The sequence below is a fragment of the Euprymna scolopes genome, chromosome 16 (assembly GCF_053919585.1).
Source record: "Euprymna scolopes isolate OS-2025 chromosome 16, ASM5391958v1, whole genome shotgun sequence".
NCBI lineage: Eukaryota > Metazoa > Mollusca > Cephalopoda > Sepiida > Sepiolidae > Euprymna > Euprymna scolopes.
The window spans coordinates 56,405,835-56,432,512 of NC_136497.1; the positions used below are offsets into that span (position 1 = coordinate 56,405,835).

Sequence of the window (26,678 nt, forward strand, 5' to 3'; positions counted from 1 at the left end):
CATAAGCCTGACGAATTCTAGTGTGGATGAAACGCGGAATATTCTGTGTAGCTTAATTGCCATATATATTTTTCTAACTTACTATATATATATATATATGCTTAAATATATTTTAATTCATGCAGATTTTATGTTTATTATTTCAGAGCCAACTCTCTATTGAATATTATATTGTACCTAATATATAGTAGTGATTTCAAAAGTTAAAAAAAAATAAAAATGACTTGCGTGCTATCAGCTAGAATAAAAACCCAAACATTTAAAGCTCCAGCTGTGTCTCCTACTAACGTAGAGATAGGTAAGAAACATTTAATATTAAATGTATTGAAGTGAATTGCATTTGGGCATACACAGGAAGAAGTAAAAATGTCAGCAAATTGAAATGATCAGTTCGCATTTAAACTTGCCGATATATGTCTGTATGCATTATTCATTCATCCAAACAAAGATTTTACTAGCTATAAACCATCCTTGGTGTATGATTACTATTTCCTGTTAATTCTAGTCTCATGTGACCAGTAGTTTCAGATTTCATCGGTTAAATATCTTCACAGACAATTATTTCTCAACGTTTTTATTTTTCTTTTAATCTTGTTTTCTCCAAACAAGGCATATTGCTACTTGGATGTAAGGGACTATTATTTGGGATCATATCTACAGGAAAATATGTGAGGAAATGAACGAGATGTTTATTCACATTACATTTAAACTTCTGCATGTTAGTACAGTCAAGGAATCAGGAAACAAGAAGAGAATTCCAAAGTCTTGTTGTTTGGAGGGGAAGAAACTATTAGAGTAAAAGGCTTTCTGGCATCTAGGGACCTCTACATTGAAGAAGTGTAATTTTGTTGCTTGACAGATTAGTTGAGGATGTAAGTAGAGGGCGCACAAATGCAAAGAGTTCATCAGAGCACATTCCATTAAAATAGTTGTATAAAAAGGCAGTGTTGCAACATTGCGGCAATGGGAAAGGGGTTAGAGTTTGGTTGATAGTGTGGGACCTATCATGGAGACTTTTTTTTTGTTCTTGTCTAAGAGCGAGAGACTCATAATAGATACATCAGTCCAGATGTGGCAAGAATACCTCATGCGTGGGTGAATTGTGGCTTTGTAGAGATAGCACAGTAGAGGGAACACCTTTGCAGCAGCCTTGGCAATGTCCTCAATGTATTTGTCCAAATTCATGTTGCTGTGAATTTTAAGCCGAGGACTGTGAATGATGAGCTCTAAGATATGGTACTGTTGGTTATGACTATCGGTGGTTGAGACGGTTTCTTGTAATTATTAAAGGAAAGAAGCTTAATCTTAGTAGCATTAAATGTTATTATCCATTTACAGCCCCATTCCACTACAGTTTGGTATCTATCTGAAGTCGAAAGTATAATATTAGTCTTTCAATGCTAAATTCAAGAGGAGGGGGTAGTGTAGTATCTATTGTCATGAGACCGAGGCGGGGGAGTAGTGTAATATCGTCATGAGACCATCCTCCAAGTATTACCCTCTCCTTTGAGGGATAATGTAGTGTGATTGTGTGATTATTCTCTCAAGCATTACTTTCTCCTTAGGGATGGTGTAGTATAGTATATTTATTTGTAATGGTATCATCCACCCAAGTATTACCTTCTTCTTTGAGGGGGAGGGAGCAGTGTATTATATGTTTGTTCGTAATACTAGGAAAAATAATGTTATTTACAATGCTTTAAGCCTCCAGTGGATATGTCACTCTTGTTATTTGTTAATACGCATGTGAGCTCGTAGTAAATATCAAATGTATAGAATTGCATCACCTATTTTCTTAGTTATGCTGGCAAGATACGTACGCAGTATAATAGGTCATGAAACAAAACAAGGAAACAATGGATATATGAATACTAAATGAAAAAAAAAAAGTGATAATACCTGTTCGCACATGACCGTTCAGAAAGGTTACGTTTTGATACAAAAAAAAAAAAAAAAAAAAAAAAAAAAAGGATGTTTGTTTACCTCAACGCCCCCACAAGAAAAACTATCAGATAAGCAAGTGATATTTACTTGAGATAGACTTTACTGCTTTTTTTTATACATGAATTGTCACAATGAAAACAACCATCATATCAGTACTGTGGTAGATACGTTATAAATTGAGGTACAGCTACCATATCTGGGGAAGTGCCGATCAGAACACTTTTTGAAAAATGTTTATTTGAAAAGTATATATTAGGTTGGTGCAAAAATAATGTTGTTTATATATATATATAGTTGATAAAAAAAACAAAACATTATTTTTGCACCAACCTTTTATATATATATATATATATATATGCACAGGTGCAATAGATGGAAAAGAAATGCCAGCTACTAACTAATACAGTTGTTGGACGTATAGTTAAATTAATTAACCAGACACAGAAAATACTTAACGAGCATAAATTATGTATAATAACTAGACGGAACCCAAGTACAAATATAGACATTTATTAACACATTGACAAATGCAATACCGACTGTAAGTACATCTTGTCAGAGGAAAATTTCTAGCAAAATACTAATATTGGTTCACAATTATTTTACTAAATAGCACATACAGAGAAAATATTGAAGATGAAATGCCTTTAAGGGACATGGAGAAAGGGAATGAGTGTTGAAAGTAAAAAGAGGATATAATATTGGTATCCTAATACAGAATTAATCCTTGAAAATTTTTAAGTGACACGATATGACAAGACTAATGTCATTGTAAAATGCAACAAGTATTCACAATTCAGTTCTTTACTAAAAAACGTTAGCCAAAGAAAACATTGAGAATCGTCATAGCAAAATCACTATTATGTACTCCAAATTTCCCTCTGCCTATGTTGTGTAGGGAGGTACCTTACAACATTGAATGATATGCTCTCTTGCTAAATTCTATTTGACGAATAAAAACCAAACTTATCACTTGTGACGTCACAGACACACGCACCCTCTTAATAAACGACATAAATCATGAATAGTGGGGGGAAAAAAAAAAAAATTTTCAGCTATATAGTAGTTGGAGATCTTGTGGAGTAGATCTTTTATGCCATACCCTATCAAAGGTTTTTAATATGTCAAGAGCAATTGCCGGAGAAAATAAGCCTCTGTTAAGAAATTCGCTAATCCTATGAGACATAACTGTTAGCACATGTGCTGTAGATCTAGCAGAACGGAAACTACATTGCATGTCACTGAGGAGGTTATTTTTGCTGAGATGGTTGACTACTACTCTATCTCACATAGATCCACAGGAGACTTATTGGTCTGTACCAAGAGAGAGATGACCGATCACCCGAATTCTTAAATACGGGCAGCACATAGTTGCTGGTCGAACCAACCTCTTATGTTCTTGTGTGCTTAAAGTCTTAACTTTATCCTATTTTGATGAAATTGTTGAATAAAGTTGATTTAAATTCTAAAGTTTTTTGTCCTTTTTAACTGGAAACTTTGTGGTCATTTTTTTTTATCTTTCTTGATCTTCAACAAGGCCAATTAAATGAATATAGACCATATCCAACAAGCATCACGGTCAGTTTAACCTCTACAGATATTGCTGTTTGTTTCATCTCAAACTATTGGTCCCCCTGACAAAAGAGGGATAGAATCTGGTAATTCACTCCCGCTCATCCGTTCATACTTTTCTCAATAACTATGCCTTGGGGTTTTTTTTTTTTTTTTAATTTTGCACAAACATTAATCATAGTGAAGTAAATTTTTGCCAGAACGGATTTTCCAAAATAACTATGTTTACCTCTCCTAAAGTCCATTATAGGAGTAAAATTGTCCCCAAATTGTTCATCGGTTCGCACTTTTCTCAATAACTAGTCCTTGAATTTTTTTGAAATTTTACAAACATTAGTCATGGGGAAAGTAAATTTTTCACTCATGCAAGGGGGACCTCACATGTTCAGCTTGTTTCCCAAAGAGGTAGTTCTGTTGTTATTTCAACCATTTGTTCTCACAAAGCCCTGATCTATGAACATCATTCATATTATCAAATAAGATTCTAGATTCCCTTTTTGTCTAATTGTTTCCCTATCTCTTGAACTGTTAGTGCAAAACTTCTCGTGTTTCTTGCAAGGCTGTGAAGACTGAAGCTCAAGCTCTTGTAAAGGTTGTGGGTAATAAGAAATGCTTGTTGGAGATGATCATTTTGTAGTAATGTCTGTGTGTAATGTTACCCAATAAGTTGTAGCCTCAGCCGCAAAGTAGACAAAGAATAGGAAAGAACTTAGATTCGCTTCCCCCCCCCCCATTGTAACAACAACATTCTTTCCTCATTCTTCTGCCGTGCCTGAATTCTTGTTACGGGTGTGACATCATCCACATCTCTAACATGATTGCCCTTTTATATTTCTTTTCCCCTACTGGCGATGTCATTTTGCATGTATTTGCATATGCACGTCTGTGTTTAAACATGTGTTTATCTGACTGGCTTTGCTTGAAATAAAAAAATAAAAAAAAAGGTCAACAGTTTCCGTTAAAGACAAACATCATCTCTACAATTTTAACTTTAGGTTTCATCACAGGAACATCTCAATGTAAAGCAGGTTGGTTTGGCTGGCATGTATTAGAGAAAAGGTATTGAGTCTAGGTCTTTAGTCTCAATTTCGTTAGTCCTGAGAAGAGGCAAGTGAGAAAATGTGACGGCTTATGTTGGTATCTTGACTGGAACTGTTTATTTTCCTCACTCTTTATCTGTGCCTAAATCTAATCGTAGATTCCATGAACAAAGTTTCTTTCTTAGAACTGACCACCTGTGGAACTCTTCCGTTTCCCTACTTTCCAGCTGCCTACAATGTGGTAGTCTTAAAGTCCAACGTAAATAAGTTTTTGATGAGCCTCCCCTTTAAGTAATCTAATTCATGATATTGTCCTATCGACTGCTGTACACTCATTAATCCTTATCCTATGTTGGAATCTTGACTGGAACTGTTCATTTTTGAGTGCTAAACAATCTGGGCAGAAATGGTTGAAAGGCGCACATGTATAGTTGTGCTCTAATTGTCTATGTATCACTATATATGTTTGGACATGCCTGTGTGAGCTAACCGAACCACATATCAATCACTATACGAGTGATTACATATTGCTACAAAAAGAAGTAGATCTCAATCATGTAACTGCTACACTCTTGACTCCGGACCTTGACAAGTGGTGACTCCTTTGTAAAAAAAAAGACTCCCTAAGTACCATCTCATTCCACAATATCACAAAGAAAAATAATATGGTTAGCTTTGTCACAAACAGAATGTGGTATATTGGAGTTCTATCTCTAGTCTGGTCTGTTACAGTGCAAGGCAAGAATGGGATAGGTCTTGTCAACATGAAATCTACTTAAGAACAAATTTGCATCTTCCCACTGAAGAAGAGGGCAGAAGTCAGCAGCTTTTGAGCGTGGATATCAGTGGCATGCTAATCACCTGTTTATCAATACACCAACCAAATGATAACATAATGCAAGATATTGTGCATGCATATTAAACAAAAATAGATTTTTCATGTAACTCCTACACTTCCTTTTTTCATCTCCCCATCAAACAAGTTGTTTCAGAAAAATTTGCACATGTATGTAAATCACATTACCCAACATCCTAATCTTTCAATTGTGTGCATTTTTGCTACTTGAGCTATATTAGGGAATGCTCTTTGTGTCAAGCAAATGATGTTTCTCTCACACCAATATCTTGTAGGCCAACCAAAGATGGATTCTTTCATTGTGAATACGAAAGGGAAAAAAAAAAAAAATCACTCCCTCTGTTGCCAGATTTCAGTTCAGTTAAAATTAGAAATTAAGAGAATGAACAGTGTTTTTCATGTTTTTATTAGCTACATGTTCAGGAGTTCAAACGTTATTTTTACTGTGGTTAAAAAGAGAGTAGATTTTAATGGTGGGATGCTTAGTCGGAAAAAAAAAAAAAAAAAAAAAATCAGACCTTTTTGAGGTATCGGAATTGAAATCAATATTGGAAAAAAAAATACCTATTTTCAGATGCCAATAACGATTCATTTTATTGCTTTTATTTCTTTATTTTTGTTTAAAACTTAATTTTCCACAGCTTCTATTAATGATAAAATTATATTTATTGATTTTTAAACTACTAGTAAAACTAAAATCTTTAGGTTACACTCATAAGTGTATTTTTTTAGATTTGCGAAAATGGATATACATACATATCACATAGATTTTTGTACCCCCCTCCCAAAAAAAAAAAAAAACAAAAAAAAAAAAAAATGGAATTGGTAATTATATTGGAATTGGAAATTTAAAACAATCTGTAATTGCATCGGAATTGGGAAAAATATTGGAATCGTTCCATCACTAGTAGATTTATTTTTTGCATCATGTCACTTAAGAATTCTATAATAAAGGGAGGTAATTTATAACAGACTAATGCAAGGAAGATAACATTACATGTACTACTAATTAGAATTTTCATTCAGTCATTAAAAATGTGCTTAAAAAAAAAAAAAAAAAATTCTTTTAAATAAAAAAATAAATTGAAAAAAATAATGTTCATTGAGTAAAGTATACTACATAATTAAAAAATTCAATGATAAACTTACACATTATAAAAGAGTAATGGCATGGAGTTAATTTTAGTTAAAACGTACAGATTCCAATTAGAGTTAATGAGTTTGTCGGGTGGGACAACATTGTGATGATTCCTAACAATGGTTAAAACTGGGCAGAATTTGATTATTTAAAAAGATGGTTCAACAAGAACTTGTTAACATTGAACTTGAAAACTACCATGTTGTAGTCAGCTGGTAAGCAGCTCCATCGTATCATGTGCCACATATAAGTAGTTTTTGGAAAAAATTTTGCTCATGAAAGTTTCATCTAGCTCCAGGTACACAGTGGAAGAAATGACTTATTTATAGTGGTTGTAGCTAGACGAGTTTTTGTTGGAATATTATACAATGTTTATGATCCGAGTGTTGAGTTTGCTAATGAGCAGCTGAATGTGACTATTTCTTGTTGACGTATGTTACCTCTTAAGGAGAAGGTAATGCCTGAGAGAATGGTCTTATGATAACAGAACATATACTACACCACTCACCTACCACGCAAAAAAGGAGGAGGCAATGCTTAGGAGGATATGATGACAAAAAAAAACAAAAAAAATACTATCACTCTCAAAGAGAAAGTAATACCTGGGATGATGGTATTAGGACAAATTCACATATACTACATTCCTCTACACACACTATCGAGCATTGAAAGTAGATTGGTCTGAAATAGTACAGCAAACTGAATTGAGCATTTAAAGAGAGTACGAAAGTACAATAGTAATAGTATTATTTCGGATTCAGACAGATACCAAATCTCCATTAGTAATATATATTATTGTTGCAAAAGCATTCAGCTTGGTTAGGTCGAGTTGGCTTTTTACCTGGCTTGCATTACATCTCAAATCACACCAATCCTGAGCAAGGCCACACAAGATGGCTAGCAAATCGGGATTCCACCATTAAAGGTCAACAACTAGTGGAACTGATTGTTTAGCAAAGTTCTTGATGGTTGCTTTACAGGTCCTTAACAGTCAGACATTTGCACTACCCAGACAGCAAGGAAGGATTACATTACAGAACTAACTCTTCATCCACGTGACAAGTAGCATGTCTAAACCATTAAAGATATCGGGGTAGATAGCAGAAACTTAAGATCGAGGTGTTGGCAAAGAACACCAGTTGGTATACAGTTAGTTTGATGGCAATGCAAGATGCGGTTGAAAAAGTCGTCAAAAATGTCTAGCTTTTGCCAATCAACCACCCTCATTGGCCATGCCTTGCAGCCATACAAAGATTGACCAGGCAACAGATTGGTAAATATGCCTTGCATTTTAGAATTCACTGAAATCTCTCTACACCCCCATATGAACCACTGGAGGTGCACAAAGAGCAAATCTAGCAGCCCCAACCTGACGATCAATCTCCACCACACCCTGCCAGGATGGTAGAATAAAAGTTACTCAAATTATGAAGTGCCTTCAATAAGTTTCCAGACGTTTTTGGGGGCAGGCATTTAAAATTGTAGACTCTTGAAAATTCAGTATGTTATTGCTTTACATCTTAGGAGACGACTGACCAATTTTTATAATTTCAGGTTCAAATGAACAGGTACAGCAGAAATTGGAATACACTCTACTAAAGCCTGATTGTCAAAATGCTGGTGAATTTCAAAAATGCAATCTGAACATGAGAACACTTTAGAAGAATGATATTCAACAAAATTCTGTTTTAAACTTGGAAAAATACCCCAGAAATATATGGAATACTTCAGACTGCTTTTGGACCATCTTGTATGAATCGAGCATCAGTTTTTGAGTGGCATAAGAGATCCAAGGAAGACAGGGAGTCTGTGACGGATGACGAGAGGTGTGGGAAGAGTAAGGAAGTCAGAACACCAGAGTTGATTGACCTCATAAAGAATTGCATGGATAAGGACCGTCATGTATCTATAGAAACAATAAGTACACAGTTTGATGTCAGTGTGGGAACTCTACACAATTATTCACAAGGAATTGAAGATGTGGAAGATTTGTGCATAGTTTGTCCCAAGAGTGCTCAGAAAAGATCAGAAAGAACAACGTTGTCATGACAGCAAGGAGATGGTTGAGCTGATGATTTCAGATCCTGCAGTCCAAACTTTGCTGCCTGTGACTTTTGACTTTTCCCTAAGCTCAAGGAAACCTAAGAGGCTGTTGTTAAGAAACACTTGAGGAGATGAAAGAGTCTGATGAGGGTCATTAACACTCTCACACACGACTTCCATGGGGCCTTCCAGAAGGTGTTGCAATGGTACGTGCATTGCAGCCGGAGATGACGTCAAACAGGACTAGAGCTTCATGTGTGTATTATCGATAAAATTGGAAACTTACCGAAGGCACCTCATATCAAGTAATGGATATTATTATTGCAAGTATGAATATTATTATTATGGTTATTATTCTTTGAAAATGGCTAAGGATATAAAGGAAAGCGATCAGACATAAAACCATTAAACATCATTTGGGAATTTTCTTTGTTCTATTGAAACGGAAAAATCAGTACTTGTGAAAGCACATAAAAAAAAAATATGTGAAAAAGACTAAACAGTTCTTTCTTGGTTTTATTTAATGAGACATGTATTGGTATATACAGCGACATGACTGGTTAATGTGGGTTTTCAAATCTGCTCCTCCCTCCTCAAACTGGGGAGGTGGGGGTAACAAACAAAAGTTGCATAAAAATGATTTACTTGGGTGAGTAAGTAATGAATAAGACAGAATATTCTTTTCATTATTTTTATTTGCTTTATTTTATTTATTTTTTTACGTAGGAGTCAATGTTTATCAAGGCACAGAGCCCACTCGAGGATAAGGGTTAATGAGTGTATGGTAGTCAATGAGACAATATCGTAGTCATCATTAGTAGTGAAAATTTGGTAAATTGGATCACTTAAGGAGATGGCTCATCAAGAACTTGTTTATGTTGGACTTGAAGATGACCATATTGTAGTTAGCTGGAAAGCAGGGGAACAGAAGAGTTTCACAGGCCTATAGAAATCATGATTTAATGCTGAAGTGAAAAACTCCACAAAAAAGTATGTTTAAATTTATGCTGATGACACTGTATGCAAGAATCAGGTCTTCTCACATACTCCATTGCGAGAATAAGAACAGATTTAGTCTTTGAAGCTGCTCTTTGTAGGTAAGCATGGATATCTTTGTGAAAAAAAAAAGAAAAAAAAAGGGAAGATTCGTTCCTATGATGCCATACTCAAGGATGGCTCATTCAAGAGTTATGTATAAAGGACAAAAATCGTCTGTTAGGCAGAGAAAGAGTCTCCGGACATCTCATTCCGTTTGCCATCTCAATACAATGATGTATAAATTTTGATATAACTAGGTTTCTCACAAAAATATGACTAGCCGGTGTAAACCATAAATATAGATGTGATGGGTATACCAAAAGCTTAAGCACATTACCAGCTACGACTACAAACAACAATTCATTAAGGCAACTTTCTGAATTGTATTACTTTTCCTGTAGCCAACACCACTCAGCTACTTCATCTAAAAATATATCTCTTTCCGGGACATATCAGGGTGTAAGGATTTGTCCGCAACCATACCAAGATCCTTCAAATTAATGACACTAGTAGTTGAGGTGGTAAAAACAATGGTCATGGGAGCAGTAGGAAAAGAGTAGATAGGGTAACTACAGGCTTCAAACAAATAAATCCTAACAAATATGTAATATTATCTTGTGGTGAATGAAAATTAATCAGATCAAACGAACCTAAACAATGATAGACCAAGGCTGTTAAAGAAGCGAAATTCCATTAGTCTTTAAAAAAATATTTGTTAATGACATGGAACTTGACTATTCAAATGATTCATTTCAACAGTTAACACATAGAATCTGCTAAATGATTCAAAACACATTAGAGACCAAACTAGATTCTACTTTTAATAGTAAATCACTAAGAAAAACTAATAAAAAAAATTGTAGCCATGTAAAAACAGATGGAAACAATGTGATAATAGGGCAAAAAATTAATTCATTAAAATTTTCAACTTGAATTTTCTTTTGTGAAAGACAACTTAAAACCACATATTGACAAGTGACCCATTTTCTTTCAAATGGAATTATCTTTATATCCAGCTGGTGGGGGAGAGGGGCAGCTTTGCAGGGTTGTAAAATATGCTTAAATATATTTTAATTCATGCAGATTTCATACTTATCATAACAGCCAATTCTCTATTGAATATTATATTGTACCTAATATATAGTAGTGATTTCAAAAGTTAAAACAAAATGACTTGGATACCATTAATTGGAATTGAAACCAAAACATTTAGCGCTCCAGCCGTGTCTCCTACCGATGTAGCTATCAAGAGATAGGTAAGAAAGATTTAATATTAAACAACTTGGAGAAATTAATTGAATTTGGGCATACACAGAAAGAAATAAAAATATCTTGGCAAGTTGAAATGAACATTTTGCATTTAAACTTGGTGATATATGTCTGTTCGCATTATTTATCCATTAAAACAAGAATCTTACTCATTATAAACCATCCTTGGTATAGGATTACTATTTCCTGTTAATTTCAATGTTATGTGATTAATAGTTTAAGAGTTCAACAGTTAAATAATTACACACACACACTGTTTTATTTATACAGAAGAGATACACACTATAATGCCCACTAACTTTGGAAAATAAATCACCACTCACTGGAAATAGTAACAACTTGAAGTAGCCTACAAAAAAAAAAAATATATTCATTGCACTAGAGAAAGAATTGTACATAAAAAAAATAAAAGAAACTGTCTAACAATATGCTTATATGCAGTTCATTTTAAAGAGAAAAGAAAATAGATGTTTATTTAAAAGCAGCTAGTGGGATGTTACATTTTTACATCATTCAGGCCACTTCCGACTTCAATCTCACAGCTGTGTCAAAGCATCTTCTCCCTCTATGACATCCAATTTATCAATCTGCCAGAGCACCAAATGCCAGCTCAGTGAGGGGTGGGTCTCCATGGCACCAATGCCAACAGAGATGGCTTTTTCTCTGTTCACCAATGTCTGGCTTTGGTCCACCCTCCCATGTTTTACCTTCTCTCTTTAAGAAAAGATTAGTTTATTGCTAATCACCCGAGGCACCTCTTTTAGGAAATTCTGATGTGGCTGCCCAAGTATTCATTGTAAGTCAGAGTGCTCTTTCTCTATCACACTGGCTTTTCAACTCCCATTTTACCCTCTATGAAAGGAAGATAAATACTGAGTACTAAATTCCATCCACTAATTCTTGCTAGACTCCAAAGAGGGAGTTTCTTCTGAAGAATGCTATCAATGCAAACAAGTGAATAAGGGATGAAGAAGAGGATGCTGTTGCTTCTACCAACTTACCTGTGTCAGCATCAAGTCAAAAGTTTAGCTAATAATATGGGATAGGATTTCTGTCAACCATTTTTACCTTCATGAATAATGGAATTGGCGACAAACCTTGGACATGTAGCAGCATCAGCAGAGGACCATAATTCTTGACAGTTTTTTTTGTTCTAATCAATTGCTATGGAGACAAGTGGAGCAATAGGCTCTGCTACATGGGACTTCTTTAACAGCCTTGGTCTATCATGAAAGACATACCTTATCAACCCTAACCCGACATACCTTATCAAGGACGATTGTGAATTAACTTGGCTTTGTGAGCACTTTTCCATTAGCACTATTGGAGGAAACACCTTGAGTCTGTTCTTATTCTGCTAAATCAGTAAAACATCCAGTGAAATTTCATGATATTTGGGCATTAGTTTTGGAAAAAACTAATTATTACTTGGATTGTTTGACAACTATTCTCATCTTGAGTATACTCATCACGTTGCATCTGATGTAACCTCCGACCTTCTTCAGGTGTATCTTGTCTTGTATCTGGAATTTTTCTGTTGAACTTTAGAATCTGCACAGAGATTTGAACGGAACCCTTTATTTAATCCACAAGGGTAACATGCTCTTGTTCTTTCAGCCTTCACTTGCACTGAGGATTGAGCCAGAAGAGTTTCACTTAAAACTGAATTTACCTAGTACTTAATCTGTTATGCCACAGGTTCTTGCAGTTCATGGTGTAAATTCAGAAATGTAAAACATTTTATGAATTGACTATTATTTATTATTTGTTGTAGCTGAATAAGTTCTGTTTTATTTAAAAAAAAAAAAAAAAAAAAAAATTGTACATTTATAAAGAGAAAAATTTTGTTTAGATGTACATTTTATCAATATAACTGCAAAAATATGAGATATCACAAGTTGAAATCTACAAACCAGACTAGTTTAGCATGCAAAAAAAGTATATATTACCCATTTCTGCATGCTAAACTAGGCTGGTTTGTGATATCTAAGAGAAAAAAAAAATCAAGCTTTGCAACAACTTTGTAGTCACTGCAAAGGAAAACTCATCGTACAACAATAAAGAGAACAAAAAGCCAACATACCAACTATTGTTACTATGAAAATGGTTACAGTGTTAAAATACTACAAAAACTTAATTTGTTCATCAGCTGTTCAAGACAGGAAAATTGACAAAAAAAGAGAGAAAGTTAATTATTAATGTTCTACTCGACATTTTGGCCATGACAAACGTAGGGAGGGATGATGAGTAACAGATTTGAATGAGGAAAAAGTAAATATGTCTCTAACAAGTAACACTGGTAGAAACACAGCCATCTTGAAAAAAAGTGAATGCTGATCCATAAGGAAGGACTTAAGTCTTAGAGACTTTTACAATCATATCATAAAATAATTTGTATCTGTATATTAATATGATAGCATGTGTTATTTTGTGTGTCACGCTTACATCTTTTTTCTTCAGAGTGACTGCCGTTTAATTGTTATGACCTATTTCTTGTAATAATTTTACCAAGAATCTCAACAATTACATAAAAGTGTGTGTGTGTGTATAAGTTCCTTCCTCATAGGTTCTGAAACGGCTGAGCCTATCTTTTACAAATTTCACACAAGGCTAATTTATATGTCTGGCAGTGTTCTTAGATATGTTTTGTACAGAAATTCATCAAATAATTATTGAAAGTTGAAATTGTTTCCTGACTAGGACAATGAATGCAATCTCATTTCCAATTTCTTTCTTTCTCTCTCACATATATATATGTCTTAATATATCCAAAGCCTTTGACAAAGTCTAGCATGAATGGCTCCTAATGAAAATTAAATCATACAGTAGTATTGGATGAATGCTAAATATAATTAGGTCCTTCTTAAACAAAAGGAATATCCAGATTGTTCTTGATGCATGTACATCCAAACAGCATAATATTAATGCGGGAGTGCCTCACAATCATTTGACCTCTATTATTCCTGGATTTCATAAACAACCTCCCTGATAACATTGCGTCTGAGATGGGTATATTTGAATGATACGATACGAGGAATGTGGGAAAATGGATTTACACAAATCTAAGGTAATAGCAGAATCTTTAGAAAATGACCTCCACTCTATCGTGGAATTGGGATACCTTTAACAATTACAAGAAGCCTTCTCAATCACCAATAGCCATAACTAATAACACCCTACCAGAGAGATCCTCCTTCAAATTCCTTAATATTCACAAGCAACATGAACTGAAACAAATATATTGAGAATATTGCAAAAGCTGCTGTAAAATAGGTGGGTTCCCTCTACCATGCTAGAAGATTACTTACAACTGAGAGCATCCTGCATTTCTACAAAACCACCGTATGCCCATGCATGGAGTATTGTTGCCACATTTGAGCTGGTGCATCTACCATGTTTCTCACTTTTGGACAGGGTCCAAAAAAAAGTCTCAAATCTAATGGGTCCCGCACTATCAGCCAAGCTCCAACTGTTGTTCCATTGTTGCAATGTTGCAACCCTGTGCCTGTTTTATAAGTATTTTAATGGGCCGTGCTCTCGTAAACTCATTCCACTTATGTCTCCTCTAGGTATATACCCCTGACAAATCCATTTAGCAACAAAATCCCACCCCTTCATTGTAGAGGTCCCTAGATGCCGAAAAACCTACTCTAATAGCTGCTTTTCTCAGGCTGCTAGACTTTGGAATAAACAAACACAGACGGAATTTGATGAATGACATTATCATTATTTTTAAATTATTCCTCATAATATATGATATTCAATAGAGGACTGATTCTATAATAAGGCATACGCAATCTGCATAAATTAAAATATCATGTTTAAGCATATTGTATGACTGGGCAATGCCAGGCGTCCAGCTAGTTCTTTATAAGTTTTGGTTTTGGTTTCAATTATAGCTGAAGAAACTCAAGTTAGATATATGTATTCATTTTTTTCTTCATAAGTTTTTGTTTTGGTTCAAGTTGATGCACCTAAGTCATATGGATATACTTTTATATTTTTTAAATCACAAGTTTATAATATATAAGAATCAATAGAGAATTAACTCTGTTATAATATACAAAATCTGCATAAAATATCATATTTAAGCATATTTTATGACTCTGCTATGCTAAAATATCATGTTTAAGCGTATTGGATGACCGGGCAATGTCGGGCATCCAGCTTGTATAATACAAAAACAGATCTAACAAATTATGGTGACCCCCCCTCCTCTCTGATGATTACTTTTCATTATTATGTTGCCATAGCTTATATGAAGTAAAACAAAAATCTGTCATAAGAACAATAGAGCTGAACAGAAACAGGTGCTGAAATGATGACATTGATATTAAAAGGTGACAACAGAATGAGTATTGCAATTCGAATGGTTTATTTATTTGAGGATATTCTGTAAACGACATCATCTGATCTACATTACAGAGTGGCCCAAAAGTCTTGTTACCTTTACCAAAAAGTAACAAAAATAGAGGAACAAGTAACCATCATCATGATCTGGCTTCACAAATAAAGATCTAGGAAGGGGCTTCTTTACGTTTTTTGCAGACACGCTCGTGGCTGATGAGTCCAGTGCGGGATAAGCAAGCTTGCCTGCAACAGCTGCAGGTTAGGGTCTGGTCTGGGTTTGGGGTTGGCGCTAGTTGGTACTCCTTCCTCCTGCATCTTCTGTTCTCCAGACAAGTCCGCCAAGTGTTCTTGAAGGAGAAGACTGCTTGATAGATGGTGTGCCGCCAAACCCCTCAGTCAAACCACTGGCGGTAGTCAATGTGACAAGCACAAAGAGATTTCTTCAGAAAGTCTTTGTACTGTTACAAGTAATACAGAAACACAAACCATCTATCCTGGATTCAATTTATAAGCTTCCATTGATACCGTCACAGATTAAGACTTTTCCCTAACTAAAGAGTCATCAATGCCCAATATCAAAGCCCAAAAGCCATTTAAGGATAAGAGTTAATGAGTGTCAAGTGGACGGTGAGACAACACCATGATAACCGGTAATAGTGGAAATTGCATAGAGTTTAGTTATTTAAGTAGACGGCTCAACAAGAACTTGTTTACATTAGAGTTGAAAACAGTTGGGAAATAACCCTGTGGTTGTGTTTCACAGGTGGGCAGCTCTAAGAAAGAAACTTTGCTCATGAAATTTTCATTTACTTTTAGTTACAGATAGAGAGTAAGGGTAATTGTTGACAGTGGTTGTAGCTAGACGAGTGTTTGTTGTTTGCACAAACATAATCATTTTTGTGACACAAAATGATGCAGCATCATGATACATGTGATATTTTACAAAGCTTGTTGCTAAGGGCAACAAAACTTTTGGACCATCCAGCCCTGCACAATAGTCTCCTTATGTTCTGAGGGGATAATATATAACTTTTGAAAGGGTGTTTGTGTGAGGAGAAGTTTATAATGAAACAAAGGTTGCACAATCTATAACAGCAGTCCTTCTGACCAGACATTACTTAAATCCAGTATGAAGGGCAAAACCAAAACGACCAGAAACAATGTCAAGAAAAGCAAAAATGGATAAGTGTTATATTAGAGTTTTTTTTCTTCCCAGACTAGTTACTCTACCAAGGCTTGGGAGTTTAGTCTACCTTATTATTTCACATGTAGCGGGGAGGAAGAATAATAGATTCATACCTGTGACACAATAAGGTATTTTACTGGTGCTAAAATAAATTATTAAAAATAACTTTATACTCATTGTCAAATGTTGACTAGCAACATTGGTTGATTAAGTTTGAAGTATTAAAGTAATGTATTAATATTTAAGAGGGAGAACACTTTAGTAACGTGAAAAATAAAAAAATAAAAATTATGTTTTGCCATTTGAAACTGGTAATTTCAGGTGTTATGTTTATAAAGATAGAAAGATTATACTTCTTGTATTAAAGTGACAGGCAGAGTGGACATCTGTACAAGAGACAAAAATTGTACATTTATAAAAAGACAAGATGAAATTCCATTTACATTTAAATTTTACCCCACAATAAATAACTTATCACAAGTTGAAATTAACGGGAATTTCACTATATTTACTCATTTTCACTCTAAAATGAGGCTAGTTTGAGATACTTACCCAAGTCAGTGCTGCGTTAACCATTTCAGCTATCTAGCATTGACTTGAGTAGATAGTGATGTATTGTTAACTGATGTCCCTTGTGATTCACAGATCTGCGATTGACTGAAGTCCAAGAATTATTGGACTGTAATAAACATGTCTTGAAATCTTTATATCCACCACTGTTACAACAAAATGTGTGTGGGGGAGGGGGTCTTCACTAGTATGAACATGTACTTAACACAAATGACAACCCTGCCATGAGAACAGGATTCAAGAACAGGCTGAGAAGATGGTCAAAACAAAAGTTGTTGGATAACCCACGGCAATATATCAAGATGACTGAACTTTGCTTGGATCTAACCTTTGACAGTGTATAGTGGAGGAGAGAAAACAAGTGCAGATTCCGCTATGTGGGATATTTTTGCAGATTGTTTAAGAAATTGTCGAAAAGTTCTTAATAAAATGATTATATCAAGCACTAATATTTCCTCAAATGGATATTTCTTTGCTTTAAAAAAATCAAATGTTTTTTTAATTCACAATGACAGTGTAGTTATTTTGCTACAGCATGTATGGACGCACATCTGAAAGTGAAGATTTTTGACACATTTTCTAAACATCACTCTAGATATCAAGTTTCTGAATTTTTGAGATGAGGATAGATAATTTGTATTATTTGGACTGTGGTTCTCATCCTGTGGTGTAATGGATAAAATACTATTCAGTTGTAAGTGACACTTCTGAGAGTTGAAAGTTCAATCATCAGTGCAGGCGATACTAAGAATACAAATGCGAATTACTTAAGACTTCTACCTGATCATGGCTCACTGAATGAGAGCACGCTATCTCCGTGAATTAAAAAAAGGATTCCGCTCGAAATTCCTGAGTTTGACAAAAATAATTCTCCAGGGTTCGATACAATAGACCTGAAGAAGGTTGGAGGGTTTACATCGTCTGAAACGTTTGTGAAAATGACACTCAAGATGAGAACAGTAGTCTGAAGAATCCAAATACATATTTTAAGGATATTTAAAACATGTTTTATGAATTAAAAATTACATGTTTTTTTAAATTAATTTTTTCTTCATATTTTGATGTACGTTTGTGGAAATTATATTCTTTTGCTGTATAATATTATTGTTGTTATATATTAACACCCTCAGTTAAAGGACACCTCCAAATTAAAATGAGGTTTTACTTTGCTGTCATTACGTATAAACATCCTAAAAATAAATAAAATAGAAAATTGGTGTGAATAACAAAAAAAACAAAAACAAAAAAAAACTTAATGATTTAAAAATTTAGAGTGGGGAATCAGTTTTACATTAATTTAACATAAAACGAACTTTCATTTTCAAGACATTCTAGAGCAGTTAACCAAAAATTGTTCATATTCTGAGATATAAATACTTTTTCTTTTTTGTTTTAGGGAGACTATACTTTTTAAAGCTATAATGCATAGTTTTACGACTGCCAGTCAAAATTAAGGTTAGTGGCAAAAAAGTTTAGTGAACATTTCTAAAAAGTTAGAATAGCTCGGAAATGATGACCAGTTTACATTAAATTTATATACAAAACTGATCTTACACTGTAAGTTTTAAAATCATTTTTTTTTTCTTCCCATCACGTTTTTCAAGGTGTTCACATGTAATCATCTAAAACAAGGTTGAATTTCATTTTGGGATGTGATTTAGTCGAGAGTGTTAATCTATAAACTTGTCAATATTAATAACAGTATTATTATCTGTATCTTGTTTTTCTACTTACATTAAAACAAATTCATCATACAAAATAAGAAGACTGTTCAGGAACAGAATAGTTAACAAATCCCCTCTCCTAATGTTCAGAATGAGTTTAAGTGTGATGAAAATACTTTAACTATTTTGTACCTTCCCTCTATGTTCATTTTTTTTTTTTTATCCTAATTATGAAAAAATAATCGGTTATATTGGCAGTAAAAATAACCGACTATTTCTTTCATAATTAGGATAAAAAAATAAAAAAATAGGAACATACAGGGAAGGTACAAAATAATTAAAGTATTTTTGACCACACTCTTCTCACGTTAAGAGTTTGACTAAATAGTAACATAATTATTTAGAAACTCATTCTGAACATTAGGAGAGGGGATTTGTTAACTATTCTGTCCCTGAACAGTTTTCTTATTTTGTATACCAATCAACTATTTTCAGTTGCTTATGAAAACATTTAAATAGCATTTTGTCAACTACCGGCGAACTAATGCAAAGCAACTTTGTTTTAGAAGTGAAATAAATCTTTGGTTGTCTCACAATTTTCAATCACTTACACGGTAAACACACCTGAGAAAAATGTTTAGATAGATGTACTTGTGTAATATACCCCCTCCAAATGTATTTGGTATGCTTGCGGAAAATATATGCAGTAATTCGAGGGGGGGAAAAAGCAACAAATCTTTTTATTCCCCCCCCTTATCGCTTTTAAAATCATGAATAGTAATAAAAAGTACGTCTTCTCTTAATAGTTGCGATATTAAGTCTCTAATTAAAAATTTACATTAAAATATATATATATATATCGGAATCAGAGGGGAAAAAATTTAGAATGGTCCCATGAAAAAGAAAAGAATTGAGATTATTTGCAACAAGAGAAATGTACTTTAGGATAAAACCACAACAGTGGATTTAGAGTTAGTAAGTCTAATAAGATTGTTCAGAATCTATCGGATGAAGTGGGTTTCGTATATCGTGTAGTTACATTCCATTAAATCTGACGAGCAGCGTATACGGGAGCAAAATATAAATATTTACATTTCTTTTTTAATTTAATAATTTAAATTTCACTAAAAACAACAAAATGTATGTATTTTTCTCAATACCCTCGTATCAATAAAGCCATCAGACAATATCTAGTGTGTCAGTGTTTCTCGCCTATATGTAACTGATAAGTATACATCGATTTATTCATAATCGAATATATGGTAATCAAAAATAAAATAAGGAAAAACTAAAATGAATTTAAAATAAAATCATATTTTAAAAAAAAAGTTGACATGACTACTATGTTTTTGAATCATTTTTGTTTAAGCATTCTTCCACCCGGGCAACGTTGGATGTAACACCTAGTTAATAAATAAAAGATATAATTTGATTTTTAAGGCATGTAAATATACGCAATAGGAAATTATTACCAACAGAGAAATATATATATATATATATATATATATATATATATATATATATATATATATATATAATGCGTTTTTATCATTAACAAAATATTTCTTTTGAAGAGTAAAGAATTTCTAGGGTGGAAGTTAGAGTACAAAGGTTCGTAATCTAAGCAAAATGATGGCAACTATTTTTTGTTGTGGTCGATTTTGAATCTCAATAATACCTAAGTAAAGTACTAGAAAAATATTTAATTTAAAAAATAGCAGCAAGAAACAGCAAAAGAGACAGAGAGAGATTCAGAGGAGGAGGGGTGGGGAGAAATGGTAACATTTTTGACATTTTATAGTCCCACAAGAACATTGTATATTTATTTTTTTATTATCTATTTTTCCACAATTAAAAATCCGAGAAATTAAGAGTAAATCTAATCGAACTTTGAACTCGTGGTTTCAGTGTGGATGAATTAAAAGAAAAAAAAAAAGGGTAATAATAACAATAATGAGAAGAATACGCGTTAATCTCTATCATACTCTTTACTATCTCCTCTGACACACACCAGGAAGAACCTTGGCTTAATGTGTTCTTGTGAGAGTGAAAGAGACATCTTCAAAGAAGAAGGAGGGAAAAAAATGAAGATAACCAGGAGGACTCTTACTGGACTCGTTTTCTTAATAACATAAAAACATCGCAAACAATAAACGGCAAAGAATATTGTAAACAGTATTCAATACTAGAGTCGAGTGTTGTTACAAACTAGAAGGGCTAGGCGCCGAGGCGGAGTTATCGGAGCTGAGTGTGGGGAGGGGTCACAAAAATATAAACGATAAAAAAAGAGAAAAAAAAAAAAAAAAAAAAAAAAAAACAACGAAACATCTTTAAACATCGTTACATTTGAAACCCCATCCATCTCATTATCTGGCAACTTGCTCAATATAATAGAAAGGAAGAACAAGGGGGAAAAACGACTGTTCGACCTAGTTTCAGTACTGTTTTTAAAACAACTACAGAATAAATATGTCTAATACACCACATGCACTAATTTAGTTATTGGTAACCACAAGAGAATGAATATTACAGTCATCTTTGTTTACCTATAATCGTATTGGACCACATTGAATCAGATGGTGTACGGTTTCATAAGGGTATCTTGCATAGTTTCTTACTTTTAGTCGTATACACACACGGGCTGTGACACAAACATCAATATAATCGACATAGTTCACATTAAAGTGTAGTATCTGTTCTGATACTACACTTCATCTGTTGTCCCCGGTGATGAAGGGGAAGTACTTGTAGACTGAGGTAATTTTAATTTTTGTACCAATCAAGAGCTAGAGCTACCATTTTAATGGTGGAGGGGGGGTAGATCGCCCCTTCCCCATTAAAACTAACCTTGCGTCCAATCTGCCTTCATGGGGAGCTAAATAACTAGAAGCAGTGAAAAGTGGTAAAATCAAAAATCACTAGAATTTGTTTCCATCGATTATACACAAAATATTAGAAAGAAATAAATGAAATAGCAGGAGAAACGGTTATTAGAGGTTTCGTGTGTGTGTGTGTGTGTGTGTGTGTGTAAATAAAGGAATGCGTGTTTATAAGTGTTGATGCTTGTGTGAGGATCAGAAGTCACCAGGTTTCTACACTAAACATGAAATACACGGACTCACCTCACGATAAGCGTTGTTTTATATTTATAATTACAATAAAAAAAATAAAAAAAATGAATCTATCTTCAAATTAAACCGTATTTTTTTTCAAAAGTAATCGACTAATGATAGATTAAATTTTAATTAAAAAAACAAAATGATCGTGTTTATAATTTAGCATAGTCTACTCTGTGTTTTTTTTTTACCGTTTCTAAATTCCTTTTACATTTCGAAGGGTCACGAAGTAATTGCTTTTTGTTAATGATTAAAATGGTTGACTTGCTTGCGAAGAAACAGAAACGCATTCTGGTGAATTTAATTTAGTAATTATTATTATTTTGTGCTATTGTATATTTGATTTTAAAAAATATTCGATTAGTAGTAAATATTAAAAAAATAATGCGTCAGTTACGTAAAAGTTACCAAGAGTGTCTTGAAGACGACACGACAGTCACATACAGACAATACTTTTTTGTGCTACTACAGAATTTGAACCGACGCCGAATCAACACAACTTTTATCGAACTAAACAAAAAACTAGGGTTAAGGTAAGGCTTAAAAAAAAAAAAAAAAAAAAAAGAACAGTTCAGTTCAAATTACTGTATAAGTATCTTATGTTTTAATCGTTCTTTATATCTTATAGGGGTTTCTCTTCAGGGTTGAGGAGGGGGTGGGGGTAAAGACAATATCTCAAAATAAGATAATATTCATATTAAATTTAAATACTATGTTAGTTAAGAAAAATAAGAGAATTTTAAACACCGAGAAAAAATTTTTTTAAAGTCTAATCAGTCCCCCATTTTGTGACCGAAAAGCCACCTGTGTTAGGGAGGAGGATACGTTTACCTCCACCCCCCCCCTTTTTTTTAAAGGATTAATTAGAGATCCTTCAAGAAGAAATTAAATAACAAGAAAGATAAATAATGCCGACTAGCTTTAAATTGAACCAAAATAAATAAAATCGTGACCATTTTTACTTCTCTAGTGCATCAGGTTTTGCAAAAGTTGCACACATTTATTCGGATGTAATCAATTTCAAAGTACAGAGAGAGAGAGAGAGAGAGAGAGAGAGAGAGAGAGAGAGAGAGAGAATATTGTGAAATTTTAAGACGAAATAAGAAATTAAGATCTAAAAATCTAAATAAGACGATGAGTAACTTAAAGTTAATTAAAAAAAAAATTAAAAAAAAGAGAGAAACAGAAACCATTTATTTTCAAGTATAACCTACCCGGCGTTATCGGAAGGCTTTTTTTTTCTGAAATTTCTATACTTAAATTTAATTATCAAGAGGAGCAAATTGTCATAAAGCTATAACTAATGCTGTTAAGATAATATTTTACTCTCTATTTATAAAATTATTCGATGTCGATAGCTTCCAAAACTTACATGCTAAGGATTTTAAAACCAGAAATGACTTTCGATTCGACAGTTTAAATCCCTCCAAATTCATTTCAAATTTCGAATGATCAGAGAATAACTCATTTTATTCCAACTATAAACAATTAAAATAGCTTAGATAACCTGTTCAAATACACCGAAATGGAAATGCATTCTGATGGACTTAATTTCGTATTTATCTTTTTTTTTTTTTTTAAATATGAATTTTAACAATCGTCTTATTTTTAGTTTTCGCCATTGCATACCTTGTGCAATTATCAAAGTTACATTGGCATGAGAAACACACACGTGAAGTTGTCTCAGTTTTATTAATAGAGATAAAACAGACACAAGCCGGGGTTTGTATGCGAAATCGGAGGTACACACGATGAAAGAAAGAGGTAAAGAAAGGGGAGGGGAGTAAATTAGAAAGAGGGAAAGAAAAAAACAGAATTAAAAAGAGAAATGAAAGGCAAGATAAAATGTGTGTGAATGATAGAAAAAAAGATAGACAAACAGGACAAAAAGAGTGAAAAGGAAACGAGGGACAATAGTCAGACGGTTAGTATTGGCCCCGTGGGGAGACAGTGATTTATTATTATTATATAAAGGCTAAGTTTGAACTTATTACTAGGTAATAAGTTTGCGATCTAATAATGCTAGATACAAAAATTAGTAGCGTTTATGGATTGTTTTGTTTGGCTTACATGGACAAGTCGATGTGATTTCCTGGGAGCCAACCTTTCAATGGTAGATTTGGCTGCGAGGAGGTCGCACGGACCGAAACCTCGACTTGTCGATGTCATCCAAACAACCCACAAATTGCGTGTATTTTTTTTTTTCTCGGGGTGGGTGGGGTGGATAAAAATCTCACCTGTAATATCTTAGAAGTAAACACAACTTCCTTCGCGTGGGATCTCGGAGGTGTGACAGTCGAACTGCTACGAAGTCCAAAAAAGTTCTTTATTAGGTCTGTAAATTTCTCCTCCGACTTGCCTTGCCGCGACATCTTCGCTCATCTCTCTCCTCTTCTGAAAAATTTGACGTCGATTTTTCTTCTTCTTCTGGCCTCCTCCTCCTCCTCTCTGACTTTTTTTTTAAATTTTGTTTTGTTGTTCTCTCTCTCTCTCTCTCTCTCTCTCTCTCTCTCTCTCAGGGCGCCTCCTCCTCAGCAACAGCAGCAGCGGCGATCATCTCAGCACGTGACACAACTCTACCAGGTCGCTTCTATCATTCACAAATATTCCGTAAAAAAAATGATTCCTTTTTTTTCACCACCCCCCTTTTTGTTACCTGGCAAAAAATGTCAACAAATAAATAAATAATATTAAAATCCAACATCTAGATCCAAAATCAGAACCAAGTTTTCAACTTTAAAACGAATAATAAATATAAAAACACACACACACACACACACACACACACACACACTCTAAACTTAAATCAGTGTCTCCCTGGCCCTAAATCCACATTCGCTCAACAATTTAAAACTGGAGTTATGTTCATTTTTTTTTTTTTTTTTTGATTGTTGTTTTCTTTTCACACTAGAAAAATAAACTCATTTACTCTTATCCTTGACCTTGTTACAAATTATGATTACAAAAGAAATCACGTGCAAAAGAAGGCTTTTTAAAAAGCAACCACTTTAAAGAGGTGTGTAGGTTCGATTCCCACCGGTATCTCGTCCTAGCTAGGCTCAAAATCCAAGTAACATTTAGCATCCCTTAAAGAACCCATGTCCTGTTAGTTGTGGAGGCTTGGCAGTTATTTCCAATGAAACTGTAATTTTCATCAATGTTGATATAAAAAAAAGCCTTGTTGAAGGAAGAAAACCCTTCATGATGGTATTCTCTCTAGCAGTATAATAAATAAGTAATAATAATAATAGTAGCAATTGCGATGTTGGCAGAGAAGCTAGTATTTCTCATCAGCTTCATCCCCAATTTATACGAAGAATTTTTAGCTTCAAAACGAATTCAAACTGATATGAATAATAAAGTTATAATTTAACTAGTCTTATTTTAAGATAATATATTCCCGTAGGTATTTTTCTTGTTTTTCGACCAATTACGTAGTTGATCCGAAAGCAAAGGTTTGATTCCAAAAATGACGAAATATTGGTCTTCTCGCGTTTAGTCTTTTCTATAGCAGCACTAGAATTCCAGGCTTCAAACGAACCATTTTTTTTATTTATTATTTTTATTTAAAAAGGAAATTAATAATAGTTATTTATTTAGAAAAATGTTGAAATTAAATCTGTATAAAAATCTTTTTTCAATTTTAAAATACGCGAAAATATATAACATTTTGTACCCCCTCCCTCACTCTAAATTCTTAGCACTAATAAAAGTTTTTTAAAAAAAAAAAGAAGTTTATTTGTATAATTCAAACATTAGACAACTCTCCTAATGGTACTTGTACAGTTTAATCAAGACATTAAAAAATGAAAATATCGGGGAAAAAAAAAGAAGGTTATATTGTACGTATTCGTTATGGAACGAAGTTGTTCGGAAAAAAATTCACTTAATTTCATCAAGTAGTTTTTATTTTACAGCGAGTTGGGAAGGGAGTGTCGGCGCTTTAACTGGAGTTATCTCCCCGTGGCGTGTTCAGCAAATTTTATAATAGCTGATTCCAACGTGCTCTCATAAAAACGTGTTTTTCTACTGTAAAATAAAAAATACTCGATCAAATTAAATGAAACTTTTTTCGGGGATCTTCAGTCCAAAATGGATACGTACAATATAACCTTTTTTCGATATTTTCATTTTTGAATGTCTTGATTAAACTGTACAAGTACCCTTCTAATTTTGGGGATTATTTTCACAACGTTTTGGCCGATGTAACCTCTGACTTTCTTTAGGTGCGTCATTTCGAACTTGGAAAATTTCTGTTCGAACTAGGGTATCTTTATGTCTAAAAAGTGCATAACATACTGAACATTCCCAAATTCAGATCAGTTCAAAAAGATGCATCTGAAGAAGGTAGGAGATTACATCGGCTGAAATGTTTTAAATATAACAACCAAGATGAGAACAGTTATCCGTATAATTCAAATTATCAATATTCGTCTAAAGAATTCTGAAACATAAAAAAGTTAGGATTTGTTTTACAATAGACAGAAGTACGAAAAAATGGTTTTAAAAAAACTAAAAACAAAAACAAATGTATAACAAATAAATGTTATCAAAGACAAGTTACTCTTCTACCTTTCTGGAAAAGTTTTTTTGATGATTTTACTCACTTTAAAACGTTTATTCTGTTCGAAAAAATAGTGTCAAACGTTAGGTGAGAACAAGAAAAATGGCCGTGAATTATATTTGCAGTCTTGAAAATGACTTCAAAATAAATTAAAACAAGATAGTGTTAGAAACACACCAAATTTATGTCACGGCATATGTAATATATGGATCAAGTTTTTAACAGTATTTTTATCATTTTTTTTTTATTATTAAGTCATTATCAAAACTTTAAATATTTAGAGGTCAATTCGCAGCCATTTTTCTTGTTCTCACCTAACGCTCGAGAA

The 26,678-nt window shown here is 33.5% G+C and overlaps 1 protein-coding gene across 3 annotated transcripts in view; it reads right to left on the reverse strand.

The window, feature by feature from the left end:
* The window catches only part of LOC145295975 (tuberin-like), a 182,850-nt gene extending 157,889 nt beyond the window's left edge, over positions 1–24,961 (reverse strand). For all 3 annotated transcript variants that reach the window (XM_080141909.1, XM_080141908.1, XM_080141907.1), the window contains exon 1: positions 24,024–24,961. In XM_080141909.1, the coding sequence (XP_079998035.1) occupies positions 24,024–24,158 (135 nt within the window). In that variant the 5' untranslated portion in view covers positions 24,159–24,961. The remainder of the gene's footprint in view (positions 1–24,023) is intronic.
* Between the last annotated feature and the right edge of the window lie 1,717 nt (positions 24,962–26,678).